General features: G+C 60.2%; 2 protein-coding genes and 1 long non-coding RNA gene across 5 annotated transcripts in view; 2 read left to right on the top strand and 1 right to left on the bottom strand.

Annotated features, from left to right (window-relative positions):
* The window catches only part of TMEM52 (transmembrane protein 52), a 74,149-nt gene that overhangs the window by 39,658 nt on the left and 11,289 nt on the right, over nt 1–23,202 (bottom strand). The gene's annotated exons all lie outside the window — the stretch shown is intronic.
* LOC308656903 lies at nt 1,434–3,499 on the top strand. Its single transcript, XR_014023796.1, has 3 exons — nt 1,434–1,518; nt 2,314–2,386; nt 3,214–3,499. It is a non-coding gene; the product is annotated as an uncharacterized lncRNA (long non-coding RNA).
* Nucleotides 11,735–22,352, top strand: GABRD (gamma-aminobutyric acid type A receptor subunit delta). The gene is made up of 9 exons (XM_081307861.1): nt 11,735–11,902; nt 17,468–17,580; nt 17,895–17,962; nt 18,047–18,267; nt 19,426–19,508; nt 20,255–20,392; nt 20,972–21,127; nt 21,298–21,509; nt 21,760–22,352. Exons 1-9 carry the CDS (start codon nt 11,835–11,837, stop codon nt 22,057–22,059), a joined length of 1,359 nt encoding a protein of 452 aa, XP_081163987.1. The 5' UTR covers nt 11,735–11,834; the 3' UTR covers nt 22,060–22,352.

The following is a 23,202-nucleotide window of genomic DNA, read 5'->3' as shown; positions in this document are numbered from 1 at the left end:
CACCCAGTAAGCAAGAAAAAGGATCCATAAAATCCAACATCCCTTTATACTTAAAAGAGTCGTGAACTTGTGTTAGAAATGAACATAAGTTCACAATACGAACGTCAACCAACAAGAAAAGATGCTCACCATCACGGCCACTAGAGATGCACATTAAAACTACCCCAGGAGCCATCGCACTCCAGCAGAATGGAGGTCATCAAGAACACGGTGACCAAAGTGCTGGTGAGGGTGCAGGTGAGGGTGTTGGTGAGGGTGCTGGTGAGGGTGTTGGTGAGGGTGCTGGTGAGGGTGCTGGTGAGGATGTTGGTGAGGGTGCTGGTGAGGGTGTTGGTGAGGATGTTGGTGAGGGTGTTGGTGAGGGTGTTGGTGAGGGTGTTGGTGAGGGTGCAGGTGAGGGTGCAGGTGAGGGTGCTGGTGAGGGTGCTGGTGAGGGTGCTGGTGAGGATGTTGGTGAGGGTGCTGGTGAGGGTGTTGGTGAGGGTGTTGGTGAGGGTGTTGGTGAGGGTGCTGGTGAGGGTGCTGGTGAGGGTGCAGGTGAGGGTGCAGGTGAGGATGCTGGTGAGGATGCTGGTGAGGGTGTTGGTGAGGGTGTTGGTGAGGGTGCTGGTGAGGGTGCTGGTGAGGGTGCTAGTGAGGGTATTGGTGAGGGTGCTGGTGAAGGTGCTGGTGAAGGTGCTTGGGCTGCAAACTGGTGCAACCACTCCAGAGAGCAGTATGGAGATTCCTCAGAAAACTGGGAATGGAACCACCATTTGACCCAGGTATCTCGCTCCTCAGCTTATACCCAAAGGACTTAAAATCAGCAAACTACAGTAACACAGCCACATCAGGTTTACAGCAGCTCAATTCATAATCCCAAAGCTATGGAACCAGCCTAGGCACCCTTCAACAGGAGGGTGGGGTAAATACACACAATGGAATATTACTCAGCCCTGATGAAAAATGGAATTTTTCTGGTAAATGGCTGGAAATGGAGAACATTGTGCTAAGTGAAATAAGCCAGTCCCAAGAAACCAAAGGTGGAATGTTTTTGCTGATACGTGGAAGCTAACCCACAGTAAGGAGAGGGGAAGAATAAAAGTTCCGTAGATTACACAAAGGGAGTGAGACAGGAGACACGTATTTTTAGTTGTGGTGAAAACAATCGATATTTGTACATTTAAAAATTGCCGAGAGAGTAAATTTCAAATGTTCTCACCACAAAAAGTGTTGCGTGTTTCTGTGACAGGTTGACCGGCTCGGTTTAATTGTTCATCGAGGACACCACCTCATGCTCCACAACTCACCAACTGTCAGCCTGCCCATTCAGGGCGCCCTCCACAAGCCGCAGGCCCAGCCACAGACCCTGAAGCTTCAGGACTGGGAACCAGGGGCCAGGCGCTGCTCAGTGCGCCTGCCCAGTGCACCCAGGGCCAGGGAGGAAGAGAGGAGGAAGATCAAGAACCCAACAAGGAGGTGCTGGGTCCCCAACGAGAAGGTCCAAGCGAGCAGGAGGAGAAGCATCTGGAAGGCAAGGTAACGCGGAAGCTTGCTCACGTTGCGGAGACGCCTCCCTGACGAGAACCGAGCGCCTTTCCATGATTCAGAGTAAACAGCAGCTACCATTTACAATCACAGCGAGAGAATGAAGCCCTTAAGAATAAACACAACAGCAGACGCTGGGACTGCTGAGACAACCGGCAGAACCCCGCGGGGACATAAAGTAGACCCCCGAAAATCAGTGGGGCCCATGGCCCAGTTCCTTCAACAAACAAAGGTCCCAGGGAGAGAGGGGAGGGGCCACTGCAGACCAGTGGGCCTCCCCACAGTGGGGACCCTGCCAGCTCAAGCCAACAGAGTGGCAGGCTCTGTGACCATCCCTGAAAACAGCACAAGTTGGATTTCATGAAGAAATCACCGCTGAAGCTGGGCGAGGAGCCCACTTGTGATGCCAGCAACCTGGGAGGCTGAGGCAGGAGGACTGCAAGTTCAAGGCCAGACCCTGTCTCAAAGTGACCCCACTCTGGTGGCTTAAGGGATGTAGCTCAGTGGTAAAGCACCCCTGGGTAAAGAAGGAGGAGGAGGAGGAGGAAAAAGAAAGGAACTGTGGGAATTGACGATGATTTTATGGTCATTGGTAAAGGCCACCTTCATCTACCTGGGGGTGCACACTAAAGCTCGCAGTGAGCCGGGACACCTCCGTAGTCCCATTCTGGACCAGCAGGGGCCCAGGCTGGGTAGCTGCTAGTGCAGGGTGGCGGCGGGCCTGTGGCTCATTATCTTTCTTCCTGTTCTCTCTCTCTCTCTCTCTCTCTCTCTCTCTCTCTCTAGTTATAGGTGGACATAATATCTTTTTATATTTATGTGGTGCTGAGGATCGAACCCAGGGCCCCACGCATGCTAGGTGAGCGTGCTACCTCTGAGCCCCAGCCCCAGCCCCTCTTCCTGTTCTTGACTCTGAAATTTCCCATAAAGAAAACGTGAAAACAGAAGAAAGTCTCAATGGTAAACACAGCTTCAGGAGACTCGTGTTTCCGAGGTACCGATTCTTTCCCAATTTGCTCCATCTTCATTAACCCCTCCAAAGTCCCACCAGGAGAGAGGGAGGGAGAGCACACACAGGACAGTGAGGGACCTGTCCCTGACGTAGCACCTACTGGAGACGGGGCAAGGACAGTGTTGATGAGGAGCAGGGGCAGGCATCCTGTGGCACAAGACAGACTCTAAAGCAGGACTTGGATGGGTGGCATTTGCAGAGACAGATGCCCCGGGGGAGCCGGGAAGCGCAAGCCTGACACTCTCTGGTGCTGGCACGGACACAGAGCTGTGGGGGGCATGCTATGGGGGTCTGAGAGGCAACTGGCGCCTGTGACGAGGTTGAAGGGCTTGGGTGCTCTGCTTCCACAAGTGACCCCACTCTGGGGTGACCCCAGTTCTGGAGGCCACATCTGAGATGACCTCACTGGGCTCCCTGAGGTCCCGTGTGGGGATCCAGCCCTCTTGGTACCACCACCAAGATGTGCGTCCGCGTGGCTGCCCCTGACCACCCTCGCTGGTCTTTCCTGCACGTCCTCCCCACAAACCCCATATTTGGAGCCTGGCCCCTGGGCCCTGTCTCCCTGTGCACCTGGCTCTTCCATGGTGTCTGAAGGCAGACCAGGTACCTTCCGGACAGGATGGGTCCTAACTCTTCTCCTGACCTGGTGTGCGCTTCTGTCCTCATGTCCCCAGGACACTGCAGGCTGAGAATCCTGGACCTGCGCTCTTAGCCTCAGGGCCGAGGGTGGTCCTCCCCCGCTGGGCTGCTCTGGGGCAGGGAGCCGCATTTCTTCTGGAGACCCTGCACAGAGTCCCCTGCTCCCTCTCCCACCTTCTACAGCGCCCTCACTCCTGCGCCCCAGGCCCCATCCCGCCGTGGTCAGAGCCCGAGTGGCCAGCTGCGGGGATTCTGGTTCTCTTCTGCCTGAAAGGACTCTGTGAGTACCCTGGGCCCGCCCTGGTGACCTGGGGACACCACCCACTTGGGCCAGCCACCTCACTGCCCTGGCCTGGACTCTCAGGTTCAGAGGACAGGGCACAAAGTCACGGTCCAGCCTCCTAGGCCCTTTGGCCAGGGGGCTGTCCTGGGAGTGCCCCTACGGACTCTGCCTGGCGGGCCTGCTGCAGGCCCCTCTTCTGGCCGGGGGCTCCTCCAGCCCCTGGTGCTCAGGGCCAGACCCCTGCGCCTTCCCTGCGCGGACAGGGCTGTGTCCAGATCTCTTTCTTACCAGGACCCCGGCGGTGCCCCGCAGGCGCCCGGCTCAAGATGCCTCACCTCAACTACTAACAACCGACGGCCCTTCCAAAGAAGGCGTCTGAGTCCGCGGGCCGCGAGGGTTTGGGAGATACAGACGCCAGCCGGGCGGCACCCACCTCCCCAAGGCCTGCTCGGCCCTGTCCGGCCACAAGCCCTCCTCAGCGGCGGCGCAACCCGGCGGTGGCCGGCTGGTCCTCTCGGCGGCCCTCGGCTGCGACGCTGGCGTCTCCATGGGAACGCGCACACAGCCCCGCGCAGGCGCGGCCCGCCCAGCTCGCGGTGGGAAGGACCGGCGACTAGAGAAGCGGTGGCGTTGCGGACGGCGGGCTCGGCCTCGCGCAGGACTCGCGGCTGCACCGCGCGCCCACCTGCGCGCCCCTGCCCGCCCCTGCGCGCCCCTGCCCGCCCCTGCGCGCCCCTGCCCGCCCCTGCCCGCCCCTGCGCGCCCCTGCCCGCCCCTGCGCGCCCCTGCCCGCACCTGCGCGCCCCTGCCCGCCCCTGCGCGCCCCTGCGCGCCCCTGCCCGCCCCTGCGCGCCCCTGCCCGCCCCTGCGCGCCCCTGCCCGCACCTGCCCGCACTTGCCCGGCGCTCCGGGGCTGCACGGTGTGCGCTGCGGATCCCTTTCACCAGGCTCCGCGGACGCGCTGGGCCAGGATGAGTGGGACCTGCCCCTTCGCAGCTGGTGCCCGAGGCCGCGGGAGGCCTGGGAAGTCCCTGGCTAATCCTGGGCCTGGACATCCTGAAAGTCAAGAGGTCTGCCACCCACCGCGGGAGGTGCTGGGTCTGTTTTCCTCTCAGAATTCCCGCGCTCCAGGGTCACCCTATCAGCCCACCCTATCAGCCTGGTGACGTTTTCCTAAGAGGAGTTACACTTGGGCTACCCCCCCCGCCCCCCCCCCATTATGGAGTTCTTTCCTAGGGCTTCGCTTCTCTGGTCCCAGTATGGGTGATGGACACACTCCACGGGAGAGGGGCAAGACAGTCAGAGACAACACAGCCACCCACAGGGAGCTGGCCCCTGGCAGGTCTCCTTCTGTGTCCTGCCGTAGAGTGGCCTCCAGAACATACCTAAGTGAGGAAATCAAGATGCAGCACCATCAGCCCCGTCTTGTATCTACCAGGGGCAATAAGAATACACCTGTTTGTCTTCCTGGCCAAACTAGGCTGTTTATCTGAACCTCCAAGAAATCAGGAGAGAAAGAAATCAGAGGATCCCCACACAGGCAGGTTTTAGCAGGGACGATAGGGAAGCCCCTCGGCTTTAGTCCTCACAGGGAGAACAGCTGAAGCCACCCCCTGTCAACCCTGTTCCGACCACTGCTGGATTTTACCAACTCTGCTACCATGCCCACAGAAGCACCTTTTGTCAATCTGGAGATGGAAGGAAGTCCAATTCACGAATTGTTGGTAAAAGCCAATTGTGTGTTCAAATTGAATTTGTTGAATTTTTTTGCTGCAGTTGTTTTGAGACTGGGTCTTGCTGCATGGCCCAGGGTGGCCTCTGACTGCAGCCCGCTGAGTGCTGCCCTACAGGCATGTGCACTGGGGCCTGAATGAAGGCTTGTTCTTTGACACCTTTGTCTTTGCAAGGCCCTTGGGTGGTGAGACCCCTGCCGGTGTGCCTAGAAACCTTTCAAACTCGATGGAGAGGAAGTCAGGGCCACAACCTGGGGACACCGAGCCAAACACAAGACAAAGAGCCTGGTGACTTAAATGTCCATGCCCAGGAAGAATGTTCTAAAGAGCAAAGGCAGGTTTTGTGTGGTGCCAAGTATCAGTGATAAAGCCGTAATTTTAAAAAGCTATTTTGATAAATGAAGATAGCCTGGGGTGGACCTCAGCGGTAGAGCGCTCGCCCCACAGGCACACAGCACCGCAAAATCGATAATTAAACAAATAAGGGTACGTTTCCACCTATGGCTGACAAGGAGCAAGACAGACAGGTTTCCCTCCACCTGAGACAACTGAAAACTGGAACAGAACATTGGGAGGGCAGAACACCCGAGAGCCCAGGATGCCGTCCTAGGAGGTGGACACGGAGGACGGGAGCCCGCACATGAGCCCCGGGAAGCTCCAGACCGCGGCTCAGGGGAAGGAAACAGAGGCAAGGACTGGTCACATGGGTCATTTCAGCACCACTAAAGCCCTGGCTCTTCAGAAGACGCTGCTGGGAGAAGGAGCCGGGAAACCGCTGGCCACTAAAGATCCTTACAAAACACATGCAGCCAAAGACTGGTGTCTGAAAAATATAAATAACTCACAGCAACAGAAGGGTCAGCATCCTCATTTTCTAAAATTAGCAAAAGACTTGATCAGAGACCACTGGATCAAGCCAACTCATCCAAAGATGCCTAGCGTCCCTGGGGTAGGGCACATGAAGCCCACCAAGAGGCGCCCCCGTGCAGCCGTGGAGTGGCCAGCAACCGGAGACAGACGGGAGCACCGCTGCGAGACCCGAGTCTTGGCAGGAGGACTCGCGATTCCCCATTACTCCTGGCGTGTGGTCACAAGCTGCTGGGTACACAGCACAGTAGGGAAACAGGCCACAGAGGACCAGAGGCCGCTTGCAAGGCTGCCCACCTTGACATCATGTCTTACGATTCCATTGGTGTATTTCAGAAAAGGCGAATCCGTGGTGATAGAGGACGGAGGCTTGGGGAGGAGTCTGACTGCCCAGGGCTGGAGCCCAGGGCTCACGCAGGCTAGGTGAGTGCTCCACCTGGGCCCAGTGCTCCACCTGAGCCACACCCCAGCCCAACTTTTCTTAAGTGATAAAATGTCGAGGATTATGAAGTGGGTGATGGCTATGTGGCAGGTCAACATTCTACTGTTTTGGTTTTTTTTCTACGTGGGGTTTTGAACCCAAAGCCTCACACATGCTAGGCAAATCCTCCACCCGGAGCCACACCCCAGCCTTTTTTACTGTGTTTTGAGACAGGGTCTCACTGAGTTCCCCAGGTGGACTTGAACTTGTATCCTCCTGCCTCAGCCTCCTGGTCTAGGATCACAGGTCGGGCCACCACACTCAGCAACATCAGCGTTATAGTGGAGGTTCCCTAGTCCTGCAGAACCCCCCAAATTGCATACTTAAAATTAGTTATTTTGTTGTACATAGATTTAATCTCAACAAGGCTGATTAAAGGTAAGATAATATACATGTAGACTCCAGGCCATGACCTAATGGGTTTTGCCTAATCTGACCCTGCTGCCTCCATCTGCCAACCTTCCTGGTCCTCACAGCAGGCCGCCACGGCCTGGCGTTGCTTCCCCTTGGACTTGCCAGTGGGGCCCTGCCTCAGGGCCTTTGCACCATCTGTCCTCTTGGAACCCTACCTGGGTTCTGGCTTAAGTCCCTCCATGGTGTACATTATTTTGTAAATTACCACTCTCCGTCTTTTTAGTGTGGTGACCTATTGTCCATCTTCTAGGGGCAGGGATCTCTTATTCCTGTACAATGCTTAGACAAATCCTTTGCACATGTCAGGATTATTAATTCTGCAAAGGGCTGTTAAATGAGCCCAGGTCTGTGCGCTCTTTCTTGAAGAAGCTTACTGGGTGTCCTCCAGCACCAAGTGCTGAAATGACCACAGCAAACCTGCTTCTGTGACCTAAGAATGAAGGGTCAGGGTCCAGGACAGGGCAGCCCTGCGGCTCTCCTTATGTGGTGTCCAGGTAGCCTACAGGGGCTCACTGCAGTCCCGGGGTGTCTCAACTCCCCAGCATCCTGTTTTAGGAGTTTCCATGCTACAGACTCAGTCATGCTTATACGTAATGTGAAATGCGTCCCTCACTTGATGGACAGTCCTTTTGTTAGAAATGTTAATTTGTGTTTGACACTTTCTGTCTTTTGTCATACAAAAGAATTCAAAATGCCACATTCAAATACACAAAATCCAAGAATGGAGTTCCAACTTCTGCATGTTAAACACGGTGATTGTGTTTGAACACCCAACTCCATCGTGGGAAAAAAGGCTTCCAGTGCCCGAGTTTGGCCGTTCATTGGTTCTCAGGGATCAACGACAAACCAGCACCCACTCAGCCCGTCTTCCAAGGGGACTGCACCCTCCAGTACTTTGCATTTAATCCTCTCTGCCAAGTTCCCTCTGCTCATCCAGATGAATGGATTCCATCTGAAAATCACAGGGTTAATAATTACAGTCTAAGCTGATGAAACCCTGCTCTGCATCACGGCCATTTTCTCTCTGGAGCGCGGTTTCCCAGGAAAATAACAACTTCCCGAGGGCATCAGGCAGGGATTTTAAGTTTAGCCAATGCAGTTTCCTTTCCAGGCTGCATGAGTCACCTCCACCTCCCGGGGCCCGGCCTGCTGCCACAGAGCCGCCCTGATGGATACTAGCCAGCTGTCCTCCCAAGCCTCCCGCTGGGCACTATCCCTTCCCCTGTGCTGCGAGCATCCAGCATCCGGCAAGGAATAAACCGTATCCTCCTGCCTCAGCCGGATAAACCGGATAAACCGGCAGAGCTGTGGGCCACTGACCTGCACAGTGGAGCTGTCCGGTGACCTCCCTTCTGCGGCTCTCTCTGAGCTGCCCCGGACCGTGCTCTCAGGTTTTCACACCTCCAGGGCTTATGCTGCCTTCTGCCCAGGGCCATATGGGGAGGCAGAAGGCCTCCCTGCACTGAGCACAAGACCCATAGCCACGGCCCCAGCACCCCACCACACAGGGACTGGGTGGATCCGCAGTGGAGAGGCCAGGGCTTTACATGTCAAATGAACGACAAGGGAGCCTTCCGGAGGCTGAATAGATGTCCAGGGACCCAGAGCCCAGGCCTGAAGTCCTGGTTTCTTTCTCTTGCTGTCCCTGCAGTCACATAGCTGACCCCTGCCCTGCACTCTTGGTGACACCAAGACAAGGGGAGAGGAGTGTCCAGGTGTCTTCCAAGAGCACCTGAGACAGAGTTTTCCATTGATAGAGACCCCTCCCCTGCTGCCCAAGGAACAATGACGGAACCCCGTGAGCGTGGGAGCGACCACAGTCCGCCGAGTGACTGGGAGTCAGAGTGCGGCTCCAGGAAGCAGAGTGAGAGGAGAGGGGACACGAGAATACGTACCCTCCCAGGACTGGCTCCAGGGACCCTCCTCCTCCAGCCACAGGCACCTGCTATGGTCACCACGTCATTCGAACCAGGATGCACGATTAGGTCACAGCTCTCGAAATCTCATCCCTGTGTTTCTGAACATTCCTGCATCAGTGCAGGAGATTTGGGGGGACGTTCACATCCAAACCATAAGAGGGGGTTACAGGCTTCTGACACCCGGCCACTCTCACCCCTTCATTCTGTGCCTGAAGAAACCAAAGCCAGGGAATGACTTCCCCGAGCCCCACACAGGTCAGGAGAGGAGGTACAGCACACAGGCCCCTGACCACAGGGAAGGGGAGCTCCTGCCACAGGGCTGGCCACAGCCCAGGATGGCCATGCAGGACCAACGCTCTGGCTCCTGCCCTGGTGTGGGGCCGTTTCCCGGGTGCCTTCCTGGTCTGGGGTGGCTGGAGCTTCCCCGGGTGGAGCTGGACCTGGGGTGGGGATGGTCTGGTGTGGCAGGAGCTCTGGGACGGGAGCTCAGAAGTGGGGGCAAACGGATTCTAAAGATCTTGAAGAAGAAGGAAGGAGGAAAATTGCCATTCTTTACCTTCAGGCTGAAGCCCCGTCAGGGACACAGCAGAATTCAACAAAGTGTGAGACTGGGATGGGAACACACGTTTGGCTCTCAGTTTGGTAAACACCCAGGTGCTTGGAAAGGGACGCCCTTCGTCTGTGGACTTGGTCACTGGCTTCTCCACGCAGGTTTTCAGATACATTTGCTCCCAGGACCCAAGCAGAAGAGAGGGGTTGAGACCACCAAGCAGCTAGATCAATGGTTGAGTTGTCTGTGCATCCTAGCCTGGGCTATGCCCAGGAAAGTTCAATGTCAGTTTTGTGCCCCAGAAAATGGAGGTGGAGGAGCTAGCCATAGAGCATAGCCCACCCAGAAGGACTGGGTCAGGGGCATGGAGGTGGACAGTATCTCCCAGTCACCAGCCTAAGACCTCCAAGGTCAGGAGGACAGCGAGGGCCAGCTAACCTTGGTGCAACCTCCAAGATCAGGGATGCTCAGAGACACTGAGGGGATGCGGCCCAGGGTGGTGTGGGCTCTTGTTTTCTTACATCAGTTAAGCACCTACTGTGTGCCAGTTCCTGCTGTAGGGGGTGATAACAATAATACTCGCCCTCTCTCTGCTTCTCGAGCACCCTGTGAGCTGCTTCCCTCTGCCACACTCTCACCATGATGTTCAGCCTCACTGTGAGCCCTGTGGAATGGAGCTGGCCTTCTATGGACTAAGGCCTCTGAAACCCACTTTAACCTGAAACTGCTCTCAGAAGTCTTCCCACCACGTGAAGACTCTGAATGAAGTCCTCACGGAAGAGAACAGAGTTGAGAGATGAGAAGTTCACGACTCCCAGAAACTACCTTTTAGGGCCACAGTGGGGGCAGCTTCTTTGCTATCCATCGTTGCTCTAGGACATCTTGATTGCTTCTACCAGCCCCAGCGCTGAGTGGAGCGGCTGTAGAGGAGAGTGGAGGTGACACAAGCTCCTTGGAGAATCAGTGTGCATGTCCTCACATTCCACACCGACAGCTGCTTCCTTCCAGACTCAGAATACCTGCAGCATGGGGTGTCACCAAGCGCGAAGGAAGACATTCTGGAAGGTATGCAGGAGAAAACAGCCACACAGTCAAGCATAGAGGTCTTTGTGGGGCTACAGGCTGTGAGCAAAAGTTATTTTAACAATTCAAATGAAATAAAAATAATATATAATTTTAAAAAATACAGAATGTTCACAGCTCCTGGTAGGCTCCACGCCTGGGCCCTTTGTCATGGATGGATTATCTCCTTCACTCTCTCAGGGGACAAAGGGGACCATGCCCAGGACAGTCTGACAGGAGCACAGGAGGTCAGCGTTTCAGCACCAGAAGAACCCCCTCTGGGTGGGGAGGGGACCCTGGAAGGGGGCACAGGCTGGGACCTGACCGGCTGAGACTGGCTATTAGGTCTGGGAGAGCCAGCCGGGAGCCCCTTCTCTGTGCCTCCTGCAGGATGGGGCTGGACGCCCCTGGCACATCCCAGCCCTCCATCCATGGCTCTGGCCAGTGGCCAGTCATGCAAGGGGACTTAGCTCACTGGAGGACAGTCTGCCCTTTTAAAATGTTTGCACAAGAAGCTCATTTACACTGTCAGTTGACAGGTGCCCAGCCCTGAATAAAGCAAAGCAGGCGATGAGTAAAGTTCGTAATCAGCTTTTTAAGGGAAATTGTGCAAATTTTACTTTTGAAAGAATTAAAGTGCAGGTGTGAGGTCTCCACTTTCTCAGCCCTTTGGGGGCACAGAGGTGGGGGCAGATCTCACTAGAGGGCCCAGCCGCCTGCAGGGCCCTCCCAGGGGGTGTGGACAGGTGAAGGGACCACGGGGCCCTGCTGAGCAGCGCCACCTTCCTCTGTGCTCAGGGAAGGTCCCCAGGGAGCACGGCTGTTGGCACGGCATTGTTAGAAGATGCAGCGCCTGTGGGTCTTCCCTGACAGGAGAGGACGTCGCTGGGGCGCCTTAACCTTCCCTGCCCCCAGCCCAGGCTGCCAGAACCAGCAACCCCGGACCTGAGACATCCCCGTGCCCCCAGACAGCCCCGGGAAGCCCCGCTCTGGAACGAGGTTCTGCCCTGCCCGTCGGTCCACCGTGTCCAGTGGGTATGGCGCCCGGGGCGCCTCCTGGGCAGACACGAGCAGGGGCCGGTTTGCAGCCGGCGGCAAGGGCAGCGGTTTGGGGGTCCCGGCGCGGCCGGCAAGGGCGGGGCGCAGGGTGCGCAGCTCGGGGCTGTTTTGGAGCGGGGCGGGCGCGCGGGGCGGGGCGGGCGGGGCGGGCTCGGCGCTCCGTCCGCCCCTCGCGCGGCGCCGCGCTCCCCGGCGCTCCCGCCCCTCTGGTGCAGCGGCGGCCGCGGGCGAAGCAACTTTGCGTGCGTCCAGGCCGGCCGGACGGTCCCGCGCAGAGCCTGCGAGGCCATGGACGCGCTGGCCTGGCTGCTGCCCCCGCTCCTGCTGCTGTGCGCGCCGCCGCGCCGCGGCGCCAGGTGAGCGGGCGCCCGGGCCGGGGGAGGTGCGGAGCGGGCGGGAGCCCCTGGGTGCCGGGGCGCTCTCGGGCCGGGGCTGGGTCCCTCGCCGGCCCGAACCCGAGTTCGGGATGGAGGCCGGTGCGAACCTCGCGCACCCGGACCCGAGTCTTCGTCCCGGGGTCACCTCGGTTTGCCCCCACGCGCGCTCCCCTCCCAACTCGCTGCCCGGCGGCGGCAGGACCCGCGACCCTCGCTCGGGCGGCCGAGGTGCTGTCCGCCGTCCCGGTGCTGAACGCGGCGCGGCGGGGCCAGACCCGGGCGTCGAGCCGCTCCCGGTTCCTCCCGCCCCCGCGGAAGAAGACAGGTCGGGGGTCCCCAGCCGCACCGCACTGGGCCGCCCGACCCCGGCCTGGCTGCTGCCCTTCCCGGCGCGGGGCTGAGGCTCGCAGGACTTGCTGCGGGCAGAAGAAAGGAGAGACCCCAGCGCTGGGGGTGGGGAGGGGAGGAGGCCTCGGGTCGGCAGGGCGCATCCCACTGTGCCAGTAGTGGGCCCAGGAGCCATTTCAAATTGCACGGACTGAACTCCGGAGTGTGCAGCTGGATGGCAGCCAGGGGCCCCCACGGCAGAGAGTCTGGGTTTATTCTGTGGGGGAAGGAGGAGGCTGGGAAGAAAGCCCCCACCCCGGGCTGGAGCCCCCTCCCTCTGGCCTCCAGCACATCCCGGCTCTTCCTTCTGTGGGATCTAAAATGGGCCCCTGGTCACCAGGGCATCTTGGGCCCAGCACTGAGCCCAGCCACCTGCCATGAGTCCTGAGAGGCCACTGAGAAGTCTTTCTGGAAACCGTGTGGGTGCAGAAGGTAGAAAAACAGCACCCCCAGCACCCTGGACTTCTGGGTCACCTGACTGATGGACAGCAGACTGTTAGGAACCAGAAATGGCTGGACATCAGCCCGTGTTGTGGCTGTGGGCACTCCCACAGCATATAATGGGGGTTCAGAGTTTCCCTGAGGGTGGTGGGGGAGAGGCCCAGAAGGGAAGGCTATAGGTGTGGCCATCGGGCTGGAGACCCCAGAGCGAGCCTCTGAGCAGTCCTGTTCTCTGTCAGTCCCTAGGGACCTCTCTCCCCTCTCCTTTCCTGACGTAAACTCAAGGAAGGTGCCGTGAGAGGTAGAGCTGCAGGCATGGGGGTCTGCTGCTGGCCCAGGCCCTCAGTCCCTTCTCCCAGTCTGAAATTCAAGCAGCTCTGAAACCCCAAAGTTTGAGCAAAACTCACTTGGTGGCAAGCCCTGTCCTGCTGTGGCCTGAGGGTTTCTGTGTTTATTTCCCCTATTTCAGGGCCTGTTTCTAGATCTCCTGCTGGGAAAGTCTGCAGCCTCCCCACCCCCAAGTCTGTATATGCAGCACATTCCCTTCCTAAAATCCCAAGCATTCTGGATCCTGACATGTATGTGGCTTTCTGGGGCGTTGGGTAAGGGATTGTGAGCTGTTTCCAGGGCAGGAAAGTTGGGAGACCCCAGCCCCAGGGGGAGGAAGGTCTGAGGCTTGCCGGCGTTCCCATCCTGTGTGGTGGCGGATGCCAGGTGCCACTGCGCTGCATCCACCCTCTGGGGTAGAATGTTATCATCTTACCACGTTTCAGTGTCTGTCCTTTTAGACGGTTCTCCCAACCTTCCTGCTCTTGGCCTTGGCAGGGCAATGACCCGGCATGGCACAGGGACTAAGGCTGTCCCCGAGTGGGAAAGGGCCGGGACAGCAGCCCTTGAGTGACCTCCAGATAGCATGGGCCTCCACACAGGGCCTCCTGTCCAGTAGCTTTTGAATCCCCTCCACTCTAGACAGTGGCCTCCTGCTCCCTCAGGCTCCAGGTCCTGGTTCCTGGACTTTTGTGGGGGGACAGTGGGACTTTTCTGGCTCACCCCTCCTTCGATTTCCCAGTGGTTGCTGGTGAGAAAGGCTTGGGGGATTAGAGGCAGGTGTGTTGAGCCATATTTGTGGGTCAGGCCCGACTCTGAGGACCCCCCCACAAGCTCAGCGTGCACTGAGCTTGCCAACTGCATGCCTGTGTGGGCGTCACCCCCGCTGCTGGCGCCTCCACCTCCCGGAGCTCGCAGTGCGATGGCTGGAGTGCTTCTCTTTGCCTTGGTAACTGGGATGCCGCTGGTGAGGCGTGTGGCTCTAAAAGCAGAGCTGTTGGATCCGTGGGCTTTGTGGGCTTGGTGGACGGGCCTGCAGGGAGGAGCCCCACTGCCCGGCTCAGCTGCGCCCACTGTCCCTTTCTGTCCTCAGGGGTACAGGCAAGTGACAGGGGCCGTTTTGTTTCTCAGAGGGGCCAGGATGGGAGGGAGGCCCTATGGCATGAGGAGCAGCCCGAGGTGACAGCTCTGCCCCATGGGTTTGAATTCCTGACCTTGACGGAGATCCGGGAGCCTGGCACATGTCTCTGAGCTGCTCTGTCAAAGGATGCCCAATCCAGGATGCCCCGACTCCACGGCACGCAAGGAGCCAGTAGCCCTCTCCCGAGATCTCCATGAGCTGCCGAGGGGAGGGGGGACTTCCTGCCCTGTGCTGAGCTCCTGCTGGCTGCAGCCCTGCCTGCCCTGTGTGTCCTGATCAGAGTGAGAGACAGTGGGGCCTCCGGGACCCAGTCCTGCATGAAGCACACTCTACTCTGTACCCAGGCCCTTCCCCTCTGTTCACGGCTAGGAAAATGGACACTGCCTTCCCAAGAGAGAAATGACACAGGGTGGGGGCTCCTCCCTTTTCACTCCCAGGAAACTCTACAGTCTTTCGCCTGCCACTCCAGGTGAGCTTCGTGGGCACTGTCTCCCGGCCTGGGCTTCAGGCCCCCAGTAGACCTGGGACTGGGGCGAGGGAAAGTGCACACATGGTGTCACTGGCCTGAGACAAGCGAGAGGTGGGGCCCAGAAAGGACAGTGTCTCCTGATGGCCTCATGCCAGGCTAGATGGCAGCTGGACTGGTCCAAAAATAAAGCACGACTCAAACTCTTTATATCTGACCTTCAGGGCGGCTTTGCCTTCTCTCTCTCTCTCTCTCTCTCTCTCTCTCTCTGAGAACTGAACCCAGGGACCCTCAGCCACCGAGCTACACCCCAGCCCTTCTTATTAAGTTGCTCAGGCTGGCCTTGAACTTGCGATTCTCCTGCCTCACCTCTGTGGCAGCTGGAATCCCAGGCGTGGCCACCGTGCCTGGTCCATTTGCATTCTTACTTGTGCTTTTCTGGGTCCTGGACTTTATTTAAGGCCATCTTACCTCTTGTTAGCACATTGCCTGCTCTGGCCGTTGCCATGGTGGGTGGGTAGGGTGTGTGGGCGCTGGAATGGACAGCAGACCCCGATGCCTTGTCCTGTCCACTGTGATGTGTCCAAGTGCTCAGACAGGAAAGGTCAAAGACCTGCAGAAGTCCATTAGCTGAACCTCTTCCAAAGAGAAGTGGCTTAGATGAGGAGAGAGGGCCTGGGTACCTAACCACGATGCCTTTCTAACCAGGCGGCCCTGGGGCTACTGGGACCTGCCTGGGAGTGAGCTGGCCAGGCAGGAGCAGGGAGAGCCAGGCCGGGCTGCTTCCCCAGCCACCACCCAGATCTCCATCAGAAGCGTACGTTTAAACGTGACCAGCTGCCCCTGTCAGAGTCCCTGCCCTGGCTCTGGATGGAGGCTCCTGGGTTATCCTGAGCTCAGCGCCCTCCCCTCCCCCCAAGGACTGATGCCCAGCCTGGACGCTGAGCCTAGCCCCACCGTCCCACGGCTGGAGCCCCTCCCCCTGCCTCTCCCTGACCACTCTGGCCTTTGGGCTCGGAGGTCACTTTCTCAGGGAGGCTGTGCCCTTCTAGGAGAGGGGCTCCCTGCCCCTGCTACCCTCTGGCTCTCGTCACACTTAAAGCCACTTGTCTCCCCCCTAAGTCCTGGACCCCTGCATGGCCTGGGCTGTGGCTCTGCTCGTGGCTCAGCCATGTCCCCAGAGGGGGACTTGCATCCTAGGGTCACTAGCTGACATTTGTGGATAGATGGTGGGTGGACAGATGGAGGGTGGGGAACAACCTCCGAGGGGCTCCTGGGGCAGGCAGAACTCCGGGGGTGATCCGCGTGGGGTGACCTTTGGGAAGGAGAGGAGGGGCGGAGGTCCCAGGGCCCGGCAGGTGGGTAGGTGGGGGAGGCAGGGGAGGCAATGGGCAAGGAAGAGCTGGGCGACAGGAGAGGAGGGATGCGGTCTGGGGAGGAGGCCCGGCTGGAGAGACTGGCGTGGGGCGGGAGGGGGCTTGCGGCTGGCCTCAGGCGTGGCTGCCACAGGCAGGGGGAGGGTGTGCTGTGAGCCCAGGCTGCCGTCCCTGTCCCCAAGGAAGCATGAGGCTGAGTGGGCTGGGCCGGGAGCCATCAGCGTCTGGAGGAGCCCAGGATGGAGGGGCCTGAGGGCCTCTGTGGTGGCCAGTGGCCCAGGGTGGGGCGTGGGTGTCTCTGGGCGGGACTGGGATTTTACTGGCTCAGTTCCTGCCCCTCCCCTCCCTGCGTCTCCCCTGAGGACTGGCCAGGCCCAGGGCTCAAGGTGACCTGAGCACCCTGCCTCCATTTCTCAGTGAGGTGTTAGGAGCCACCCCTCCCCTGCGGGGGGCTGTCCTTACTGTGGACAGGAGGCCTGGTGATGTGACACGTGACCACAAATGAGGGGACTCAAAACTACAGAAGCTTGGTCTCTTACACTTCTGGAGGCCACAGTCCAGAACTGTCCGAAAGTCTGGGGAAGCTGGCCGGTCCCGCTCCTCGGGTGGCCAGCAGCCCTGGGGCTGCTCTCTGCCTGGGTCTGCACCTGCCTCCCGCTGCCCGTCCCTTCTCCTAAGGACGGGGTCACAGGGTGCAGGGCCACCCTGATGCACTGGGCCTCGCCGTCACTGATCACACCTGCAAAGACCCTGTTCCAAAGTAGACCTCTTCTGAGGTTCCAGGGGACAAGAGCCTGGGGGGACGCTGTCCAGCCCCGTCCAGGTGAGCAGGTGGGTGGGCGGGCTGCGGGGTTCCCTGGCTCTGGCACTACGGTGCGTCTGGGAGGACAAGGACAGTATGGGCTGCTGTGGGTCAGGCTCAGCCTCAGAAGCACATGGCCATCTGGGGACCCAGCTTGGACCCTCCCCCTGGGCCCTTTTGGGTCCCCCTCCAGTGGCTTCCTGCACATTCCTTCCCCTCAGGCCACTGCGAGGGAGGACTCTCAATGGGGGCCTGTGGCTGCTTGGGGACAAAGCCCAGAGGGCGACTCTGCGGAGGCCTCCTCCTGGTCTCAGTGGTGCCCTCTCTGGGAGCAGAGGAGGGAGCCATGAGGAAATCGGGGAGCCAGGGGCTCAGGGCACGCTGGGGCCGCACAGGGTGGCCCTGAGGTAGGGTGAAGAGGGCACAGAAAGGCCGAGAGAAGGGCCAGGGGCCTTCCGGGCTCCTCAAGTCCGGTCCAGGTTGCTGGAGGGGCTCCCACCTCGTCCTCCCTGTCCGTCCAGCCCAGGCGTCCCCCCCAGGGAAGGGACTGGGGCTCCGGCCCTGGTGCCCTGCCTGCCGGTGACCACCTGCTTCGTATCCCCAGAGCCATGAATGACATTGGGGACTACGTGGGCTCCAACCTGGAGATATCCTGGCTCCCCAACCTGGATGGCTTAATGGAGGGCTACGCCCGCAACTTCAGGCCCGGCATCGGAGGTGAGGGTAGGGCTGGAGGGGCAGCACCTGCTGGCCAGGACCGTGTGCCCGTCACTGTGGGGACAGCCTGCTGGACTCTTGGCTGGTGAAGGCGTCTTGTTCTCCCCGGGGTCTGTTGGGCTTCAAGCCCAGACCCCAGGGAGACAGGAGAAGGGGTGCCCATGTCCCCAGGCCATGGAGGCAGATGTGCAGTCCAGGCTCCCTTAGGGGCCTTGGCTGTGGCCTCCCAGGCGGCCCCTCTGGGCATGGTGGGGTGGCTGGGGCGCGGGGCCGGGCCCTGCGTGCTGGCTCCAGGACCCCCTGCTCCTTCACAGGCCCCCCTGTGAACGTGGCCCTGGCCCTGGAGGTGGCCAGCATTGACCACATCTCAGAGGTGAACATGGTAGGTGCCCCCTGCGCTGCCGGCCGGGCCCCGTGTCTCCGCGGAGCGGGGCTGACCCTGCCCCTGCCGCCCTGCCCCCCGCAGGAGTACACCATGACGGTGTTCTTGCACCAGAGCTGGAGGGACAGCCGGCTCTCCTACAACCACACCAACGAGACCCTGGGCCTGGACAGCCGCTTCGTGGACAAGCTCTGGCTCCCCGACACCTTCATCGTGAACGCCAAGTCCGCCTGGTTCCATGACGTGACGGTGGAGAACAAGCTCATCCGGCTGCAGCCCGACGGCGTGATCCTCTACAGCATCCGGTGAGCTGGGCCCTCTGTGCTGGGTCGCCCCTGGCCGGGAGGCCAGGACACTTGTGCCGTGAGCCTGGGAGGGGCACTGGGACCTCGGGGCCCTGCCCAGCTCCCAGCAGCCGCGCAGGACACCACGTCCACTACCAGGGCTGCTTCCGGGAGGCCACAGGCGGGCTTTCTGGCCCAGACAGGGCCTTTCTGTTTTATGAATGGGGTTGAATTCAGGGACACAGATCCACCCCCACCAGCAGCCCAGTGGCACTTACGCAGTTATCACGCTGAGCCGCATCACCTTCATCCAGCTTCAAAACATCTCATCCTGGGCTAGGGCCGGGGCTCAGTGGAGGAGCACTCTCCTGGCGTGTGTGAGGCACTGGGTTCGATCCTCAGCACCACATAAAAATAAATAAGTAAAATAAAGGCATTAAAAAAAACCAAATATCTTGTCACCCCAAGAAGAAACCCATACCCTTTGAAAGCAGTCACTCTGTCCCGGTCCCTAAAGCCCCAGGCAGCCACCAACTCACTGTCCCCATGGACGTGCCTGTTCTGCCATCCTGTCTTAGTGGAAGCCAGCTGGACCTGTATCTGGCTTTTCCTGCAGATTATGTTTTTGAGGGTCATCCGTGTTGTGGTACAGCAGTGCCTCCCTCCTTTTCTTGACTGAGTAGTATTCTACCACGTGGTGCTCATCTGCTCTTCTGTCGATGGGCATGCGTGGCTTCTGTCTTTCTGCTTCTGGGAACACATATTTACCTTTTGAACACTGTCCAGGCACATGCCTTTAAAAGATGCAGTGGCAATATTGTAAAAGTCAGGAGCTTTCACATCAGAATCTAAATATCTGGTCTCTCCCAGAAAATCAGAGCTCTGGGCCTCAGGCGAGGGACCCCAGGCTGGGCCTTGCCTCATGAGTCCCCACCTGGACAAATAGCAGGCACTTTTAAAGATGGACGCCCTGAAGGAGGAATCACACCGCGGGCACCCTTTTCAGCCTCACCCTGACCCTGGGCAGCTGGCAGACAAAGCCTGGGCAGCCGCAGGCCCAAGGTGGTGCCCCTGGCAAGCAGGCAGCTCTGGGCTGGTGCAGGGACATCTGTCTGTGGGAGCAGGGGGCTGCCAGCCTGGCAGAGGCTCCGGGGCCTCACAGCACGTGTGTCTGGTCAGAATCACCTCGACAGTGGCCTGTGACATGGACCTGGCCAAGTACCCCATGGACGAGCAGGAGTGCATGCTGGACTTGGAGAGCTGTGAGTGGGCCCCCTGGGTGGGCCCCCTGGGTGGGCTCCCTGGAGAGCTGTGAGTGGGCCCCCTGGGGGGGGTCCCCTGGGTGGGCTCCCTGGAGAGCTGTGAGTGGGCCCCCTGGGTGGGCCCCCTGGGTGGGCTCCCTGGGGGGGGTCCCCTGGGTGGGCTCCCTGGAGAGCTGTGAGTGGGCCCCCTGGGTGGGCCCCCTGGGTGGGCTCCCTGGAGAGCTATGAGTGGACCTTTGGGGTGGGCCCCCTGGGTGGGCTCCTCGGGCTTCTGTAGCCTGGAGGGGGACTCAGACTTGGCTCTTGGGGCCTGTGAAGTGGGGGGCCCATGCAGTGGGGGGCCCCTGCAGTGGGGGGCCTGGACAAGGCTGGCTCAAAAGACAGGGGAGCTCTCAGGACGGACCTCTATATGCGAGAAGAGCCTGAGGCCTGAGCAGCTTGGCCACGGCCCGGCAGGACAGCGGCCTGGAAGAGCAGGCTGATCGGTGCTGGCCGCCCACTGATGCAGGTCCAGCCGGCACCTCTGCACCCCTGACAGAGGTGGCCCTGCTTTTGCCAACACTGCTGGCCTGTGCACCTGCCAGAGGCGTGGGCTGTGGTCCCAGCACCCACAGCCTCCCTGCTGCCGGCTCTGTCCCTGTCATGGGCAGCTCCACCCTCGGCCTCCTGGTGTGGATGGGGTGCCACTGCGGGGGCTGCCAGCGGCTGGGCCAGACCCTGCCGCCCACCCGTAGGCTCTCTTGCAGACGGCTACTCTTCCGAGGACATTGTCTACTACTGGTCAGAAAACCAGGAGCAGATCCACGGGCTGGACAGGCTGCAGCTGGCCCAGTTCACCATCACCAGCTACCACTTCTCCACGGAGTCGATGAACTTCAAGTCGGGTACCGTGGGCTCTCTCCCGCGCAGGGCAGTGCCTTCTCAGACCTTCTGGCCGAGCCCAAACAGCTCTGAGGTTCCCCGGGAACACAGCTGGAAAACCACTTGTTGGGCACTTGCTGAGTGGCACAGGCGGGGGCACAGGACGGGGACGGGTCGCTGTTGTTCCTCGGCCCTTTCCTCCCAGCACTCCGGGCTTAGGGGGATCCTGAGGACTGGCGGGCTCAGGGGCCACGCCCTCCTGGGCCACCTTGTCCTGGCAGAGCCTGGCTGTGCACTGAGGGGTCTGCAGAAGAGGCAGACAGACTTCCCTCCCCTGCTGGGAGGGCCCCACAGGGCCGGCCGCCCAGCAGGCTCGAGGCAGCAGGAGCGTTGCCCTCTCCTCTCCTGTCTCTGGGGACCCGGTGCCGCCTCACTCTCTGTGGCCAGACCTAGGGCAAGGGAGACCCCTGGCTCATTAGGCTATTGGGTCTCCCCTCTGAGCCTCACGTGGGCCCAAGTCCCCGCCACGGCCTCTTTCTCCTGTCCTGTGGGGTCAGTGGGTCAGGCAGGGAAGGCCACCTGACAGTGGGCTGTCCCCACAGCTGGCCAGTTCCCCCGGCTCAGCCTGCACTTCCGCCTGCGGAGGAACCGCGGTGTCTACATCATCCAGTCCTACATGCCCTCTGTCCTCCTGGTCGCCATGTCCTGGGTCTCCTTCTGGATCAGTCAGGCAGCAGTGCCCGCCAGGGTGTCTCTGGGTGCGGAAGCATGAACCCGCCCCAGTGCCACCTGTCCTGGGGGCAGCAGACTGGGCCTGGTCAGAGGAGCCCTTCCACACTCGGTGGGGGAGGGAGGGCTGGTGGACTCCCCGTCTCCAGGTGTACGGGGAAGTGGCCGTGCCCCAATGACAGCCCACCTGTGTCAGCAGGCATCACCACCGTGCTGACCATGACCACGCTCATGGTCAGTGCCCGCTCCTCCCTGCCGCGGGCGTCGGCCATCAAGGCGCTGGACGTGTACTTCTGGATCTGCTACGTCTTCGTGTTCGCTGCCCTGGTGGAGTACGCCTTCGCCCACTTCAATGCCGACTACAGGAAGAAGCGGAAGGCCAAAGTCAAGGTCGCCAAGCCCAGAACGGAGGTGAGTGCCCAAGGGCGTGTCTCAGGGCTCACAGCCAAGAGACAGCTGCCCCCAGCCCTCTCTGCTGGCCAGCTCCTGGTGGGTCACTCTCCGCCCCGGGCCCTGGCAGCCACTCTGGGCTCCTCAGCCCAGCCTGCTGCAGGTCACAGTGGCACTTGCTGAGTGCAGAGGGGATCTTGCCACTGGCCCAGATGGGGTCCTGCATGGGAGCCTTGTCCACCAGGGCTCAGCCCTGTCCCCTGCTGTGCAGATGGACGTGAGGAATGCCATTGTGCTCTTCTCCCTCTCGGCCGCCGGAGTGACCCAGGAGCTGGCTGTCTCTCGCCGGCAGCGTGGCCTCCCTGGGAACCTCATGGGTTCCTACAGGTCAGTGGAGGTGGAGACAGGGGAGATGAAGAAGGAGGGGGGCGCCCGGCCCGGGGGCCCCGGGGGGATCCGCGCCAGGTTCAAACCCATCGATGCGGACACCATTGACATCTACGCCCGCGCCGTGTTCCCTGCGGCCTTTGCGGCTGTCAACGTCATCTACTGGGCAGCGTACGCTATGTGAGGCAGGACGGTGGCTGCCTTTGCCTGCCCTGCTGCCGGGGCAGAGGCCGCCTGGAGACTCCGGGGAGGAAGGACGCCTCTGCGTTTCTCGGTGGGCGGACAGTTGGCCGCGCAGTACGGGAGGAAGCCTGTCTCCTGCGCTTTGACCCCGTCCTTCTGGGGAGGGCCACCAGCCTGAGCTCCCTCCAACTAAGGGAGACTGTTGCTGAGAGGGGAGGACCTGGCCTGGCCCCGAGGCCGAGGCAGGCTCCGCATCTTTAGTCTCAGGCTCACACTGATGTCTAGGCCTTGGCCCTGTGGCAGTGAGAGGGGGAGAAGCCGTGGCAAGTCCTCCTCGGTCCCAGCATGAAATAAACCTCAGCCTGGCAGCCTCTCTGGTCTCCGTCGCTGCAGCTGCACCACAGCCTGGAATGCTGGCGTCCTGCGGGCTTGAGGGGTGCCCTCTGGGGGGACAGTCTCGGGAGACTCAGAACACTCAGTGTGGGCGTGCTCCTTGTGCTGGGAAAACAGCGGGGGCTGGGGGCTCAGGGAGGAGAGGAGAGGCTTGGTGACACTGGTGTCAGCTGCTTGGTGCCCTTCTGGCCCTGCGCCTGGGCTGTGATGGGTCACTTCCTCAAACACAGACGCAGGTCCAAGAGCCCAGGTCAGGGCTGGCTGACCACTGAATCACCTGCTTTTGAGATGCCTTCCTGAAATCTCAGGGCTGGGGACAGACTTGGGGCCAGAGGAGCTCAGGGGCTACATCCCAGAAGATGAGCCACCTGGCTATGTCCAGGACACCAGTGAGGGGCAGGGGGGCAGGGTCCTGGAGTAGGCTCCAGGAGGCACCATCCCTCGGTCCCTGGTGGGTGCCCAGGCCGAGGGTACCACTCCGATGCCTTCCTGGGTGAGGTGATAGAGACTCAGAAGACACTGGAGGCCACACAGACACCCTACCCATCCATCTGCTGCCACCAAGGACTCAGGGTGACAGCATGGCAGCCCAAGAGCCTGGTGGCCATTGGAGCATGAGATGGGCAGCTCTTGATGAGGGTCCAGTTTTTCCATGGCACTGGGTCATCCACACGGAAGACACAGGGTGCAATTAGCAGAACTGCTGTCCACCCCTTGATTGCTGTAGGGTCCAGCCAGCAGAGCCAGAAGA

The sequence above is a fragment of the Spermophilus citellus genome (genome assembly GCF_964194105.1).
Source record: "Spermophilus citellus genome assembly, chromosome: 9".
Lineage (NCBI taxonomy): Eukaryota > Metazoa > Chordata > Mammalia > Rodentia > Sciuridae > Spermophilus > Spermophilus citellus.
The sequence above is the reverse complement of the archived record's forward strand: the minus strand, read 5'-3'. Positions and strand labels throughout refer to the sequence as shown.